We start from the raw sequence: 17730 nt of genomic DNA on the forward strand, positions 1-17730 counted from the left end.
AACATGTAAATGTATTATTATGACACTTACCAATGACTTTGACAAAGTAGGCATCAGCTTCAAAGTTATTCACAAGTACATGGATGGCATAGTTGTCACCTGAAAGACCCTTACTTAAGACAATAATGTCCAGGATTCCCTGAAATATGAAAATAGTACATTTTATAGATATACACTCATAAATTAAAAAGAACCAACAGCAGGGCTAAACATAGGCTGACTTAATACTAGCAAATAAAAACATTTCTTTTGGCCTGGGCCTCTTCTCTCCAGGAGAGAAATATTATCCCTCTTAAATAACCCAACACTTCCCATGTGCTATGGCACAAGGGAGGTTATGATTGCTGCTGATAACAGCACTTGTGAACATCCCAGATATCATCCTAATCACACAAAGCAAAATTTGTTTGCCTGCCGTGGTCAGCAACCCCAACTTGAAAGCTGGAAAGCAGCAGAAGAAAATAATATTTATTAAGAAACAAATAAAAAAAAAGAAGTCCATTTAAAAATCCATAAAGTACTTCACACCTCAGTTTCCAATTGCTGTAAAGGAATCTCAGCATTTGTTAAATTTAAGGCTGCTACCACACAAGGAGATTAGCCACTGCAATACTTCTCTACTGTGGGTGACTAATCTCCTCCAAATGCCTTCCCATTGGCAATAAAGTAAACTGCCCGTGGGAAAACACAAGTGGTGCTTTTGTTAACTCAGTTATCTCAATATTGGACCTTTTTAGGCTCTTGTGATTCCTCATTATTTATTAAAGGAACATAATATACTCTTCCTTGTTAAATGACCTAGTACAAAGGTGCAAAAACACTGTCTGAACACTGCCAAACTTGCTAACAAAGATTGAAAGGAATCATGATAGACTGGCTAGTTGCCCTTTACCCCCCTAACTATGCTGATGCCACATGTGGCTTATTCTCTGCCTGTGGAAAAATGCAGGCCAAAAACTAGCTCCTCTGCCGGCACCAGTTCAGTGTTTTTCCGCAGGCCAAGAATCAGCCCCATGTGGTATCAGCCTTAAGCTCACAGAGTAATGCAGTTTCCCCTCATCTTCATTGCCATGTGACAATAAAACTTTTATTGTCACCAGAGTATCAGTGCATTACCCCGTTTTTAAAGCAAAGGTCCCAGTGAGACAGATAATAATGGCTTCCTTTCAATCTGTGAAACCAGGAATATATGTGTAGAAAACACACACACTCACACACATTTAGATTCATATTTGGAAGTTCAGATAGTGTTTATGAATGAGCTCTTGTTTTTTATGCAGGGTTGTAGGCCTGTGTGAGCGAGGAGTACTAAACCTTGCCACAGGTTCATGTTCTTTAAACATGTTCTCTATGAAGTTGCAAACCAGTTCTTAAACTGTTGATAGGTGAATATTGTTTGCAGTTAATAGTTTACAGCAATGCTGTCCAACTGGCGGCCCGCGACCCCCCTCTGTGTGCCCCCCCCCCACCTGTTTGGCTGCTTTGATGGCGTACCTTTGTGCTAACTTTAAATGGTATCAGTACGGAGATTTTCTGGCCCCCTGCATTGTTCACACCTCAGATTCAGGCTGTAATTCCCCTGTATTGTTTAACCATGTAATCCCCTGTACTGTTCACACCTTTTAATCTCTGCATTGTTCACCCACTGCATTGTTCACACCTCACGCTCAGACTGTAAGCACTCACATTGTTCACCTCTTCACACCTCAGAAAGACTGTAGGAACAGTGCCAGCATTGTGTCACTGTATGTACTGCCTGTGTGTGCCATAATCTGCCTGCCCTATGCTGCCTGTGTGTATGGCACACAAAGGTGGGGTAGGGCAGGCAGAGTATGGCACACACAGGCAGCATAGGCCCTATTCTGCCTGTGTGTGCCATACTCTGGCTGCCCTATGCTGCCTGCGGGAGGTGAACCTGTCAGAGGTTTGTTCTGGGAGTTTGTTAGCAGTTGTAAATAGCAATTAAATTGTCCCTAAGGTGTGTAATTATATGCTGGGGATTGTTGTGCTATCCACAGGGGAGAAGGAGAATATGCTGTCCAGTTCTGGTCTCCAGTGCTCAAATGAGACATTATTGAGTTAGAGAGGGTCCAGAGAAGGGCAACTAAGTTGGTAAAGGGAAAGTATCAGTTATGAAGAAAGACTGGCCAAGTTGGGTCTGTTTACACTGGAGAAGAGGCGCTTCAGAGGTGACATGATAGCTATGTATAAATATATAAGGGGATCATATAATAACCTTTCTAATGTTTTATTTACCAGTAGGTCCTTCCAACATACACGAGGGCACCCACTCCGTTTAGAAGGGAGGTTCCGTTTAAATATTCGGAAATAATTTTTTACTGTGAGAGCTGTGAAGTTGTGGAATTCCCTCCCTGAATCAGTCGTGCTGGCTGATACATTATATAACTTTAAGAAGGGGCTGGATGGATTCTTAGCAAGTGAGGGAATACAGGGTTATGGGAGATAGCTCTTAGTACAAGTTGATCCAGGGACTGGTCCGATTGCCATCTTGGAGTCAGGAAGGAATTTTTTCCCCTCTGCGGCAAATTAGAGAGGCTTGAGTTGGGGTTTTTTGCCTTCCGCTGGATCAACTAGTAGTTAGGTAGGTTATATATAGTCATTATGGTTGAACGTGATGGACGTATGTCTTTTTTCAACACAACTTACTATGTTACTATATGGATTTAAGGGTGTATCTTAATATGACATAATATAATTCTTTCACATATGAATGATGGTTGATATCTCTGTAGTGAGCACCAAGCATTTGGGTTTTTGCTGCACTACCACCATTAATGTGGACATGGTCTTAAAAGCTCCTGTGATAAAATGGGTGTGGTTTGAAGTGAGTGCAGTTTAAAAAAGGGGCGTGGTCAAAAATGGCTTCCATTAGTGGCTCTCCACTATGTATGCTAGAGAAATTCCGGCCCTCGGCACCACATAAGTTGGACAGCACTGGTTTACAGCAAATATGTATTTCTGTTTTTCTCTTCCTTTACTTGCTGCAGAAAAATGTTCTTCCCAAGGGAGGGCGATTTGCAGCTCAGGCTGCAGGTTTAACACTTGGGGAACGGGTGTAAACAAAATATGCAAATGTGCAGGTTACAGGGTTTACTAAATTTTTTGTGTGTGTCTTTTTGAGCTGGGCCTGTAAGTTGCAACAAAGCAATATATGGCAAGCAACTGAAGTGAGCACTCAAAACAATGAATATATATTATTATTCAAACTAATTAGACTAGTGGGTTACCACTATACATTTCCTGCTATACAATGCTAAATTCTAAAATTACCTATTTAAATAGACTGTAATCATTGGCAGTTGGAGCTATAGTAAAGCATGGAGTATTCTGAACTTAATGACTCAGAATAACAGTGTACCTGGGGTCAGAAACAAGTTAAGTATTCTTCCTCAGAAAAAGTTTCAAGTCTTGGAACTTAAATACATTTAAAAAAAAGATAATTTGTGCAATGCATCATTGTGGCAAATATTCTATAAATCTTCACCAATCTGCTTACAGATTCCAAGTTGCTTTCTAATGAAGTAATTTGCTTTCATTATCTACTCTGGCTCACAAACGTGACATTAAAGAGCTATATATATATGAGTATATTCTAACAATTAATAAAAACAGGTAAATGGCAATTAAAACACAAACAAGTGTGAAAAGCCAAGAACTTACATCCTCATAAATGTCAAAGAAGGTTGCCACCTCTGCATCCTTGATTTGATTGAGATCAGAAATTTCCCAGTGGACTTCAAACATTCTTGTGCAGGTACTGTTTTTACATGGCACATTTTCAAGTAAAAAAGCTTGTTGATTGCTGTCAAAGAGAAAGAATGGCATGGTAAAATAAGCAAAATCAATGTTAGCACTGTGTATTTCCTAAATCATCATTTTTGACTTGGATATGACAAATGCATTGTTTTTCACCATTATATGTCAGTTATCAAAACTCTGCTATACACCAAACAACATAGCTATTATTAGACCCTTTAAATCAATATCACAATCCACGGTTGTCACAGGCAGTTGTGCCAAACCTCAGTATTCAGAATATGATGTCCTTTTTTATCGTTCTTCTTTTATAGCTGCACTCTAAACAACTGCAGTCCTCATATAAAACATATTTGCAATTTACTGACACTGGAATAAAAACGTCATTGTTTTTGTTACATACCTAGTTAAGCAGTGATAATTACAGTACTACACGTCCTAACACTCAGGATCAACATTACTGTGCATGTCATTGCTCTTCATGGTAATCTGCATATAACTTATCTAATTGGCTACATTGCTTCTAATGGTAATAGCCAATTGGATACAGAGAATGGAAATCGCTGTGCAGAGGATGGAGCATGCACAACATGCTAAGATCAGTCTACACAGCAGCTACAGAGTTTGACATACACCATAATCCAAAGCAGGCAGAATCGCTGACTCAGCCAGGGAGTCTGCAACCCCATCCAGAGTGGAAAGAGAAGGTACCTGAGGATCTGCAAAAAAACGCGGAGTAAAAAGGTAGATAACTTTAAAAAAGTGCACTTTAAAATGGCAGTACATTGCAACTATGATTTATATGAGGAAACCTGATATTTAAGGGTAAGCTTAGTAAAGTAAACATTTCCTTTAGTTAAAGCACTAAACACAAAAGGCTACCCAAAGGTCTTCCAACGCATTCTTCTAGCATCCTCTTTAAATCTAGTGCCCAGTCCCAAGGAATCAGTAATTCGTCCAGTTACAAAAAAGTGTTAGAATGCAAGGTCTTGAATGTTTACTCTTTGCTGACAGACCCAGGAAATGAGCAGATATTTACATTCAGTGTATCTATTTTGCCTAAAACTCTATAATTTGCCTGCCTTCCTTTCACCTCTTGCCTTCTCTGTTGTCTGAGCTCATGTGCACATTCTTAAAAACAAAGCCTTCCATTTACCATGCATTTCCATCCAAGGGACTACTAAATGGACATGCTCTCCCCAAGTTTGTATGAATTTCACTCTGAGTGGTCCAGTCTTCAAAAACATACACTCTACCTGGTAGAGTGTGTCAATATACTTGTGTGTGGGCCTGTCCATTCTTCTCTGGAACAGAGATATGATTGTACAATCTCTGTAAATCACTGCATAACGTCTATGCTATAAAGGGTCCTTAATGCACGACTTAAAACATAAAGCCTAGTGAGATGCAGGGGGCTAATTATAGTCAGATAAGCTGTAAAAGCTGTTTCAGAAGCTGCAGCTAATGGCATTTTTTTGACAGTTGCTGCTTTCTAATGACGTAAAGCTGCATGATACAGAGAACAAGCAGTTCCAGGTCTGAAAATGCACAATACAGACATTTAATAACCACCAGTTCTAGTAGTGTTAGGCAGTTTCCATTAGGACTATGGCACACAGAGAATGCTGTCTGCTGGCCATTAACAATGATAAAGTGGCTAAAATGCCACTGTAACATAAAAAAAGCACCCTGAGTTATGCACATGAAGCAGTGACAGGCAGACCTCTGCTGCATAAATGCTTCATGTGCATAAGCCAGGGCACTTTTCATTTCACATTATAAGAAGTATTAACGGGCAGACAAAGGCATTTGGACCACCACTGGTTTTTCCTTGTGCTGCAGCTCTTAAAACATTTTGTAAATTATTTCATTTTTCCCAAATGTAGACAGGTGGCGGTGTTGTGTCCTGTTCACTGTATTAGCAGATGAAATACTTTTATTTTCATACTAAAAAAACATAGTTAAAGGAATACTGTCATGGGAAAACATGTTATTTTCAAAACGCTTCAGTTAATAGAGCTTCTACAGCAAAATCCTGCATTGAAATCCATTTTCAAAAACACAGATTTTTTTTATATTTAATTTTGAAATTTGATATATTCTTCATTTCCCAGGGTGCTACAGCCATGTGACCTGACCTGTGCACTTTACTGCTAAGCTGCAAGTTGAAGTGATATCACCCCCCTACCAGCAGCCAATCAGCAGAACAATGGGAAGGTACCTAAGAAATCCAAGTCCAGCTTTGGACTCCTCCAGTTACATGGGAGTAGGATAAACAATAGGTTACCTGAAAGCAGTTCTAATGTGTAGCACTGGCACTTTCTGAAAGCTCAGACTCAGGCACAATGCACTGAGATGGCTGCCTACACACCAAAATCACAACTAAAAAAAATACATTTATTAGTTCAAGAATAAAATTTTAAATGGTAAAGTGAATTATTTGCTATGTTACAGTGTAATTTACAAATAAATTGCAAGTGCTTACACTGATTAATTTTATATTAATTTGTAAAGTAAAAAAAAACATATATTAGTACAATATTGTGCTTAAGGAGCACTATTAATTGATGCATTCTGGAAATAGCATGATTTCTCATGACTAAATCCCTTTAAGACTATGGCATAATTGTCTTACCCCATAGCTATTTTATTTTAAACACAAAATCTAAACTGGTTCGGAAAACATATGTCCGCCAATGACATCTTCAGGATTAAGTTGCTAAAGTGATTTTGCACTGTCACCACTGACCAAAAGACCTATAAACAAGGCTGAATTCCAGTAAAACAGCCAGGACTTGAAATCCTGAGTCATAGCACTGTGTGAAAGCAAATGAGTTTCAGAGAGAGCATTATTTTTAATGAGACTGACCTTCAAAATGTCTAGGAAGGAAATTCCTGCTAACAATGAAGGTGGTGTGTTAAGGTTCATTATATTTGTAATGCCTTAAATTATTTCACAACTTATATCCATGAGTTATGGTCACATTCTTTTATAGCTTTAGGCCCGATCCAAAAGAAGCAATAACATGTCATGTGTAAAGTTCCAACATGGCCACCCCCAACCAGAAGCTCTCTTCCAATGCCATGGCTTATCGCTTGCCAGAAGCATTTTCCGTCCAAAATAGTATTGTTTCCCCAACCAGCATTCAGGCTCTATTTCTTGTGATCAGTTTTAAAAATATAAGATTAAATCCACTGTGATTTAATGATCTATTACAATGAAACAGAAAATTCAACAGGGGTAAAGACTTTTTATGGGCACTGTATATAATTTTGACACTGGCCTTTAAATAAAACTCATTTTTATGTTTTCACTTATTTTATTTGAACTTATGTACAGTTTGTTGGTGTATAATTTTCCCTAGTTGTTGCAGAATAATATTGTTGATTCAGCTACAGGATTATAATTTATAGTTTACAATTAGATACCTAATTTGCTTAGAATCACAGAATGTTTCTTTTAATATGAATTACACCAAAGGGACTCATATAATATTGTTGAACTGGACAATAGCAAAGCATTTGGGTAATTGACCATCAATTCTGTTTCAATCAAGGAGTCATGGGAATTATTTAAACAAAGTAGAGTAAAAGTAGACACTAATTGTTTTATGATTGAGAGACCTACCGAGTCATATGGGATTAACAAGGCTCTTTTGCTTCATATAATTATACGAAGAACAGAACAGAGGTTTCTTATCTTACGTTGATAGCATTCCAAAAAAGGTCTGAAAAATTAGCTGGCATTTCATTATTCCTTATTCAGTTTATTCTGCTTGTTTACTACTGTATGGTACTTCAAGTGCCCATCCATGGCCCCCTCTTATAATGTTGAAAACTGACAATTATAATACTGAATTGTCTAAGTATCAGTATGGCACATTTGCACAACTGCAAACAGAGAAATGTAAGCAAGAAACTATAGGTCTGATTTGCCAAAATAGATGCTAAAGTGCAGTTAGTTTTGAGCAAATTTCTACAAGCCATACACACAGGCCTGTAAAAATTATGCTTGCTGTTATTTTTTTTCCAGAAAAAGTGGCAACCCTACATGCACAGGTAGATCTAAAGTGCTGATGGGGTTCTGAGTTTGATTTGAACTGACTTAAAATTGTCCAGATGTCGTCAACTGGGCAGATTTAAAAATCCTGTTGGGAGGAGGAGCGCACTGGCCTCTATCCCAGCAATCTGTTTGACCCAAAGGATGAATTTTCGAAACAATTCCATACCACCCACCTCCAGATGGGCATATTGGGGAAAGATCTGCTCATTTGGGGAATTCTGGCCAAACGATTAGATTAAATTGCAGGAATAGTGGCCATCAGTGTGAAGTCCTTTATTTTGTAAGTCCACTAAACCTTTGTCTGGGATACCATTTGCCCTGATCCATCGATTCAAATAAGATTTTAATCATTAAACTTATTCAGGATTGTGCAATATTTCAGTTACTGGCTATTACAACCTATATTCTCAACCTATTTCAGATCAAAGCTTTTTTTTAAAAAAAAAGTGCTGTCTATATTTTAGCAGTTATTGTCAATAAGTTAGTTAAAATGTGCAATATTATAACACGACAATCGACTATTTGAAAACATACTCATTTCAAACTTTAAAAAAAAAAAACATATAGCACTTTCTAAATAAGAAAATTATTTGTCACTGCCTATTTCAAAGTGATGACTACAACAAAAACTAAAGTTTCTTTCTTTTGCTATTTGATATTCTAAACTGAACAAAGTCAGAAGGATAGGCCAGTATTTATCCTGTTAATCAGAGTAATCAATCACTGAAATTAGATCTGTTAATGTATTACATCTGAGGGAAAACAATTAAATAACATCCAACATGGTAGCCAGAACTGTAGGACCAATATTAAAGGGAAAAGACAAGCAAAGGGAAAAAGATAGGGAGCATGTTGTAAGAGTAAGAAGCGGGTAGCATCTTGAGCCAGTGGATAAGAAAAAGTGCTGGGTACTTCGTGAAAAGGACACTCATAAAAGATATCAAGGACTGTGAGGCCTCCAGACAAAGAGTAATGTGAACTAAATGCTTACTGGCTCCTAAGTTCCAAACAGTCCCATTTAAACAGGGTGTAGAACGATAAGCATCTTCCAAGAAAGGGGATTAGCTTGGAACAATTGGAATGTGTTTTTTTGAGCATTTTAAGGAAAAGCATATGTAATACAGACATAAAACTTGGAATGAAAATATATCATGTTTACAAACAGAGGCAATATCACACAAGGAGTACCACATTTGCAAATCATTAGTAAACTCTGCTTAGAGCAAGCCTGTGCTCACTGATGGTGAATTCATGCTCCAAACCAAATGATGGTGTATGCAGGGCTGCAGACTATAGCCCTTAGTGGTATAACATTTTCTAACATTAATTCAAAGATCAGGGCTTGCTAAACATCCCATACAGTTTTCAAAAATGTGCATACAACAGGGCTGCTTGGAGCGTTTATCCACAGGCTGAGAAGTTAGCCTGGTGTGGCCGTAGAAAGTTGAAGAAAGCAATTAGTTCTCAGCTGGGATTAAGTACAAGATACTGTTTTATGATTACAGAGAAAATGGAAATAATTTTTAAAAATTAGAATTATTTGCTTATAATGGAGTCTATGGGAGATGGATTTTTTTGTGAAAAACCAAATGTTTATTTAGTAGGAATATACAGCCACGTTACGTTTTGGTCCCAGTTGGGATGTTTCTCAAGGCTTAGTCCTATATATCTATATATATCTATATTTATATGTAGGGATGTTTTGGTTCTAAAAATACTCAAAAAAAATATTCATCTGTAAAATGTTGCAACAGCAGAGATCAAGCAGGTACTGCTTCTTCAGACTGCAAGCTAAATACTTTGTTTTATACAGAAACATAACTGCTGCATTTGCCATTTGCTGTGGAAGCTACCAGATACACATAGATTTATAGGAAAAGTAGGAATTACCAAAGATATTTTGGTTCCTTTTGCTATAAAAACCACTTGTTTCTTTTCAAATTTTCCACTATGAAGATATTTACATTTTAATACTCATTCTTCACACTTAACTCCTACATTTGTTTTCACCTGCAGGTGTTTTCTTTAATCATCTGTAGGGATAAGCAATTTTTTCACAGATTTGCAGAGAAATGTGGTTTTGCGAGAGATGAATATTTTCATGAATCTGTGCTAGAATTTTCTTATGTTTGTTTTGTCAGAAAACGAATCATGTTTTTTCATGCTTAAAAGAAAACTTGAGAAAAAATGCCCATTTACTCCAATGAACAGGGTGGTGGAACAAAACACGATAAACATAACCCACTAATTTTAAAGGAACAGTAACACCAAAAAATAAAAGTACTTTAAAGTAATAAAAATATAATGCACTGTTGCCCTGCACTGGTAAAACTGGTGTGTTTGCTACAGTAACACTACTATAATTTATATAATAAGCTGCTGTGTAGCCACGGGGGCAGCCATTCAAGCTGGAAAAAAGGAGAAAAGGCACAGGTTACATAGCAGATAACAGATAAGTTCTGTAGAATACAATAGTGTTTTATCTGTTATCTGCTATGTGCCTGTGCCTTTTCTCCTTCAAATGGCTGCCCCCATACTACACAGCAGCTTATTTATATAAATTATAGTAGACTTTTATCAGTGCAGGGCAGCAGCACATTATATTTTAGTTACTTTTATACACTTTCAATTTTTGGTGTTACTGTTCCTTTAATGTATTTGGCATGAGAAAAAAAATGCACTGAAAAACACCCATTGACTCCAATGCACTTGGTTTTAGATAAATCACAGTGAAACACCCACTGACATCAATACATTTGGAAAAATTTTGCCATTTCGCTAATTTTTTTTGGTTTCACAAATTTTTTTTGCAAAGTGAAATGCAGTATGTCTATGAAGATTCTCATTCATCCAGGTCATGATATACAGTATCTAGTAGAATTAAGTCTAAAACAACTGGACTTTTCTGAGTTTTTTCTTGAAAACGTTTCACCACTCATCCGAGTGGCTTCTTCAGTTCAAATGACTGGTAGGGAATTCCCCGGTATTTAAACTCTTGATGGTAGTAGAGTCACAGACATCCAATCACAATGGTTCCATTGAACTTGTTCAGTTAGGTGTTAGCTGAAACTGACAGGTGTAAGAAGGTATGATCCAATCACAATGGTACCAAGATTCTCATTGATGAAGGTGTTAATCCTTCAAAGTACATGACTGGAAGTGTGAACTGTTGTGAAACTGCCGGGGTAAGGATGTCAACGCGCCATTGTATGTTGGTGACAAGCGGTGTCTCAGGCCCCCTCCTCTGTTCAGGGATGGTTTTTCCAGGTTGGCATAAATGGCCTCTTTCACACCTCTTTCAAACCATCTGTCCTCTCGGTCCAAAATATGCACGTTACTGTCCTCAAAAGAGTGACCTTTTTCTTTGAGGTGTAGATAGACCGCTGAGTCTTGTCCTGAGGAGTTTGCCCGCCTATGTTGGGCCATTCTCTTACAGAGAGGTTGTTTTGTCTCCCCAATGTATAAGTCTGAGCACTCTTCACTACACTGGACAGCATAGACCACATTACTTTTCATGTGCTTGGGTGTTGGGTCTTTTGGGTGCACCAGCTTCTGTCTCAGGGTGTTGCTGGGTTTGAAAAACACAGGAATGCGATGTTTGTTGAAAATTCTCCTAAGTTTTTCTGATGTTCCAGCAACATATGGAATGACTATGTTGTTTCGCCTGCTGTGTTCCTCCCTTCTGTTTGTAGGTCTGGTCTTTCTGTTGGTCTTTGATTTGGTTTTGATGAAGGCCCAGTCTGGGTACCCACAAGTTTTCAGAGCTCCTTTTAGATGTTTATATTCTTTCTCCTTGGCCTCTGCATTGGATGCCACAGTTTCAGCCCGATGATGTAGAGTCCTAATTACACCCAGTTTATGTTCCAAAGTGTGGTGGGAATCAAACAGCAAGTACTGGTCTGTGTGGGTGGGTTTCCTGTATACTTCAATATCCAGGTCCCTCCCCTCTTTGATAACTATAGCACAGTCCAAAAAAGCCAGTTTGCTGTCTTTCACATCTTCCCTTGTGAACGTGATGTTTTTGTCCACCGAGTTTATGTGTTTGGTGAAGGCTGGAACCTCGCGTTCTTTAATTTTGACCCAGGTGTCATCCACATATCTGAACCAATGACTTGGTGTTGTTCCCTTGAAGGTGTCCAGGGCTTTCTTTTCCACTTCTTCCATGTAAAGGTTCGCTACAATTGGAGACACAGGCGAACCCATGGCACAGCCATGTTTTTGTCTATAGAAAACGTCCTTGTGCTTGAAGTAAGTGGTATTGAGACATAGGTCCAGTAAGGAACAAACTTGTTCTGGGGTCAGCTTTGTTCTGCTGCTGAGGGTGGTGTCTTGTTTCAGCCGTTTCCTCACTGTATCAATTGCCTCGACAGTGGGTATGCATGTGAACAGAGATGTTACGTCATAGGACACCATTGTATCATCGATCTCCAGCTTTAACTCCTTCACTTTTTTGACAAAGTCCATGGAGTTCTGAATGTGGTGTACTGTGTTTCCAACTAAGGGGGCTAAGATGTTGGCCACGTATTTAGCAATGTTATAAGTCACACAGTTAATGCTGCTGACAATTGGCCTCAAAGGGGCTCCTTCTTTGTGTATTTTGGCTTTTCCACAAATGTCTCAGACAAGCTTATAACTTTTCCCTATTTGCCTGCAGATACAAACATGTGTAAGGGCTAGGGTTGCCAGCTTTTATGGAAAAAAAAATACCAGCCTGTCTATATTTTTTTTTATCTTTCTTCCCTAAGGAGCACACAGGTTTAAAATGTGCGCACAAAATATTTTTTTTTTTCACGCATGCACAGCCATGAAGGAATTAGAGGAAACATTGGACTATTTTTGGACATCCTGGCACAATTTAAACCAGTAACTACCTCATCCATCGTATATCAATGAACATTGATATCATGAAGCATTAAAAGAGAATCGATATAGCATATGGCTAACATTTTCAAACAACAAACAGAAACCTTCCCTTATACAGTGGAGGAAATAATTATTTGACCCCTCACTGATTTTGTAAGTTTGCCCAATGACAAAGAAATGAAAAGTCTCAGAACAGTATCATTTCAATGGTAGGTTTATTTTAACAGTGGCAGATAGCACATCAAAAGGAAAATCGAAAAAATAACTTTAAATAAAAGATAGCAACTGATTTGCATTTCATTGAGTGAAATAAGTTTTTGAACCCTCTAACAAAAAAAGACTTAATACTTAGTGGAAAAACCCTTGTTTGCAAGCACAGAGGTCAAACGTTTCTTGTAATTGATGACCAAGTTTGCGCACATTTTAGGAGGAATGTTGGTCCACTCCTCTTTGCAGATCATCTCTAAATCCCTAAGGTTTCGAGGCTGTCTCTGTGCAACTCTGAGCTTGAGCTCCCTCCATAGGTTTTCTATTGGATTAAGGTCCGGAGACTGACTAGGCCACTCCATGACCTTAATGTGCTTCTTCTTGAGCCACTCCTTTGTTGCCTTTGCTGTATGTTTTGGGTCATTGTCGTGCTGGAACACCCATCCACGACCCATTTTCAGTTTCCTGGCAGAGGGAAGGAGGTTGTCGTTCAGGATTTCACGATACATGGCTCCGTCCATTTTCCCGTTAATGCGAATAAGTTGTCCTGTGCCCTTAGCAGAAAAACACCCCCAAAGCAAAATGTTTCCACCCCCATGCTTGACGGTGGGGACGGTGTTTTGGGGGTCATAGGCAGCATTTTTCTTCCTCCAAACACAGCGAGTTGAGTTATTGCCAAAGAGCTCTATTTTGGTCTCATCAGACCACAGCACCTTCTCCCAGTCACTCACAGAATCATTCAGGTGTTCATTGGCAAACTTCAGACGGGCCTGCACATGTGCCTTCTTGAGCAGGGGGACCTTGCGAGCTCTGCAGGATTTTAATCCATTGCGGTGTAATGTGTTTCCAATGGTTTTCTTGGTGACTGTGGTCCCTGCTAATTTGAGGTCATTAACTAACTCCTCCCGTGTAGTTCTAGGATGCTTTTTCACCTTTCTCAGAATCATTGACACCCCACGAGGTGAGATCTTGCGTGGAGCCCCAGAGCGAGGACGATTGATGGTCATTTTGTGCTCCTTCCATTTTCGAACAATCGCACCAACAGTTGTCACCTTCTCTCCCAGCTTCTTGCTAATGGTTTTGTAGCCCATTCCAGCCTTGTGCAGGTCTACAATTTTGTCTCTGACATCCTTGGACAGCTCTTTGGTCTTTCCCATGTTGGAGAGTTTGGAGTCTGCTTGATTGATTGATTCTGTGAACAGGTGTCTTTTATACAGGTGACTAGTTAAGACAGGTGTCCTTAATGAGGTTGACTAATTGAGTAGAAGTGTCTAACCACTCTGTGGGAGCCAGAACTCTTAATGGTTGGTAGGGGTTCAAAAACTTATTTCACTCAATGAAATGCAAATCAGTTGCTATCTTTTATTTAAAGTTATTTTTTCGATTTTCCTTTTGATGTGCTATCTGCCACTGTTAAAATAAACCTACCATTGAAATGATACTGTTCTGAGACTTTTCATTTCTTTGTCATTGGACAAACTTACAAAATCAGTGAGGGGTCAAATAATTATTTCCTCCACTGTATGCCAAAAGTCTTATTCCACAAACAACTCAGCACATGAGTTGCTCAGAGATGTGTAACATGTTTTAGGATATAAAAGGGCATGATAAACTTTTGGTGAAAAATAAATGCTAATGTACTGACAGATTAACAGGAATCTAGCATAGAGAGATGATTAACAGGATGATGCGAGTTGATGTGGTCAACTACATTAAGGTACTGGCTGAGAGCAATAGCATTAGATGTTCCAATAAGCTCTAAATTAATTTAACCACACTGCTATATATATATATAGCAATTAACATATAATTCCATATATATTTTCTGCAGGAAGACAGAGATCACTGTTTGACTCGGCTAATTTAAAGTGAGCCTTACACCTGAAATGTGTGCACTATTATGTACCATTTAAAAGGACAGTATACCTCTTTGTTGAGCATGAGTTCAATAAACAGGGATTGTGCTAAACATATTTTTTACTTATTGTATTAATCATGAAAACTCTATGGTTTTGGTTATTTCTTGAGCTAATCAGGAAAACTCAAGCTACTCTATTGTTAGTCCTTGTGAGGTAGCTAATTAGAAGTACACATTTAAGCAAAAGTCCATTAAGCAGGGGGATTATCCAAACAAGTTTATCAAATGTACACTCTCACTCCACTGGATAAATTATCATAAAAATTGTAGAAGCAAGAAAATACATGCAGTAACAAGCCAATTATATAAATGTTTATATTTCTGTTTTTTGTTTTTTTTTGTTTTTACACTAAAGGGTCTGTGTAGACACAGAAATGGGTAAACAATCTATAAAAAGTATATGACTTGGCCAAGCAGAAAAAATTTGCTCCTGCTAATAAATTTTACCTGCTGCATAAGGAACACTAGCTAAGCCAACAGCGAAAAGCAATAAAATAGCAAATTCAATGCGGGTGTTATGAGATCTGGTGCAATCAAGGCAAAGCGCCCACATTACCAATTACAAGTTCTCAGTCTGAAGCAAGGACCTCCTCTAGGTTTTATAATTAAAGGAGGCAATAAAAAGCACATAGCCACAAGACTGAATAAACAATAGTACTGAGCTATGGTAAAGAGCAGGTAGCAGTCTGAGGCTCAAACATACTTATACCTGTCTCAGAAACATTCCCAAATTTACTTTCACAGATGGCAGGGCAGGCTGCAAAGTGCAAAATTACAGGCCTCAGCCAAAAGGTGATAAGGACAGGGCTGTGTTGTGCCCACCAGTGCAGAAATCAGAAATACTCCCATACAAAAGTGCTTACTAAATATACACTAAGGGGCATGACTGCCTGTCCAGGGCGTAAACAAATTAGCCTCACAGTGTTTTCTAAAATCACACTTTATTTAGGCAATATATATATATATATATATATATATTATGTAGCACCTTACTGAAAATGGTTATTAAAGGGACAGTAACACCAAAAAATGAAAGTGTATAAAAGTAATTACTATATAATGTAATGCTGTCCTGTACTGGTACAACTGGTGTGTTTGCCTCAGAAAGACTACTATAGTTTATATAAATGAAGCTTCTGTGTAGCCACGGGGGCAGCCATTTACAGGAGAAAAGGCACAGGTTACTTTGCAGATAACAGATAAAACCCCATTATATTCTACAAAGCTTATCTGTTATCTGCTATGTGCCTGTGCCTTTTCTCCTTTTTCCCAGCTTCGATGGCTGCCCCCGTGTTGACATAGCAGCTTATTTATATCAACTATAGTAGTGTTTCTGTTGCAAACTTACCAGTTTTACCAGCGCAGGGCAACTGTACATTATATTTTAATTACTTTAAAACACTTTCATTTTTTGGTGTTACTGTTCCTTTAAGGATTGTTTCCTTTACTGGAGCTATTGCCTATTTTTGCAGCCGTGACAAGTAGCTGCTACTATTAGCTCCATGTGTCTTCACACTTACAAATGAATAATGGGCATGTCCTGTTGTCCTTTCTATAATAATGCAGTAGGATGTAAACAGATAATCACCTACTTACAGAAAATTTTCAATTTACTGCTTAATGTCTGCCATAACATGGGATTAACTGACATGTTATAATGCCTAAAGATATGTTTGTCAACTCTCTTGCACGATCTGAGAAAGAAAAAATGAGAATGGCTGGCTGGCTGGCTGCTGCTAGCAAGGGCAATGTTTATTTAGTACAAAGGACAACTATTAAAGACATTTCCCTTAAATTTCATGTTGTGTATAATGCAATAAAAAAAATTTTATTCTTGAATCTATATTAAACCTTTAAAGGAGACATATATCTTGGTTTTTCAATTAGTCGAATATGATTATACATGTGAAAAAAAGCTGAAGTGCAGTTGTTAGCATAATTGGAATGGAGTTTTCTCCAAAATTAGTTAAAAAAAAAATGTGCAGGGCAGTTCTAATACATGCCATTGGATAACAAGAAGAAGGCATGATCCTCCATGTGAGCAGGTGGCTCTCCATCTGGCACACAACTACAACTGCTTCTATTTAAAGCTGGTTAGTTGTTCTCTGACAGCTGGAAGGCCACCTAGTTATAAAAAGTGCAACAGGAGGTCACCCTCTACCGGTTGCTTTTAAATCACAATTTGCTTTATCTTCTAGGGATAAAGGGAGTCATTGCTAGTAGCAGGAGGGCCACACCACAGGATCCAATATGAGTGGTTTAATGGAGACAAATGAAATAGCTGGGAATGAGATGTATACGGTTATGACCACTTCCTGTGGAAGAATGCAAGAACTTCATTTAAGTCTTTACACAAAGCTTGAAGGATCTCTCTGCAACTCTATAAAAATACATACATAAATTACATAAAACAGCTCATATGTAAAACCCTGCTTTATGTAAATAAATAATTTTCATAAAAACATACTTTTTTTTTTTTTTTAAAGTAGTATGTGCCACTGGGTAATCATAAAGGGAAAATTGCCATTTTAAGTACAAAGGGCCGCCCACTTGGATCATACGACTCGCACACATGCAAACCAAGGGCACACAAACATGTTGGATCACATCAGTCAATTAATGGAAGTTCTGTCTTTTCCTCCCACAATGCTTCTGTTACAATTAGAGCTACAATATTTCCTGTTAGGTGATCTCCAAGGGAGCACCAGTATGGCAAGACTTAACCATATATATATATATATATATATATTCAGCTTGTAGACAGGCACTCACGTCATAGAGCAATAGCCATGCCTGGGTGCAGTCCCAAAAAGTATAGGAATAGTAGCAAATGGAAATGTCCCGCACTAACAGGTCTTATGTGAAGCAAAAGGTGTTTATTAAATCAACATCTAACATTAGA

At 38.2% G+C, this 17730-nt stretch overlaps 1 protein-coding gene across 2 annotated transcripts in view; it reads right to left on the reverse strand.

Annotated features, from left to right (window-relative positions):
- The window catches only part of itfg1 (integrin alpha FG-GAP repeat containing 1), a 109305-nt gene that overhangs the window by 39032 nt on the left and 52543 nt on the right, over positions 1–17730 (reverse strand). For both annotated transcript variants that reach the window (XM_012961169.3, XM_012961170.3), the window contains exons 11-12: positions 3682–3823; positions 31–139 (exon numbers count right to left, since the gene is read on the reverse strand). In XM_012961169.3, coding sequence (XP_012816623.1) covers positions 31–139; positions 3682–3823 — 251 coding nt within the window. The remainder of the gene's footprint in view (positions 1–30; positions 140–3681; positions 3824–17730) is intronic.

This window comes from Xenopus tropicalis, chromosome 4 (assembly GCF_000004195.4).
Source record: "Xenopus tropicalis strain Nigerian chromosome 4, UCB_Xtro_10.0, whole genome shotgun sequence".
NCBI lineage: Eukaryota > Metazoa > Chordata > Amphibia > Anura > Pipidae > Xenopus > Xenopus tropicalis.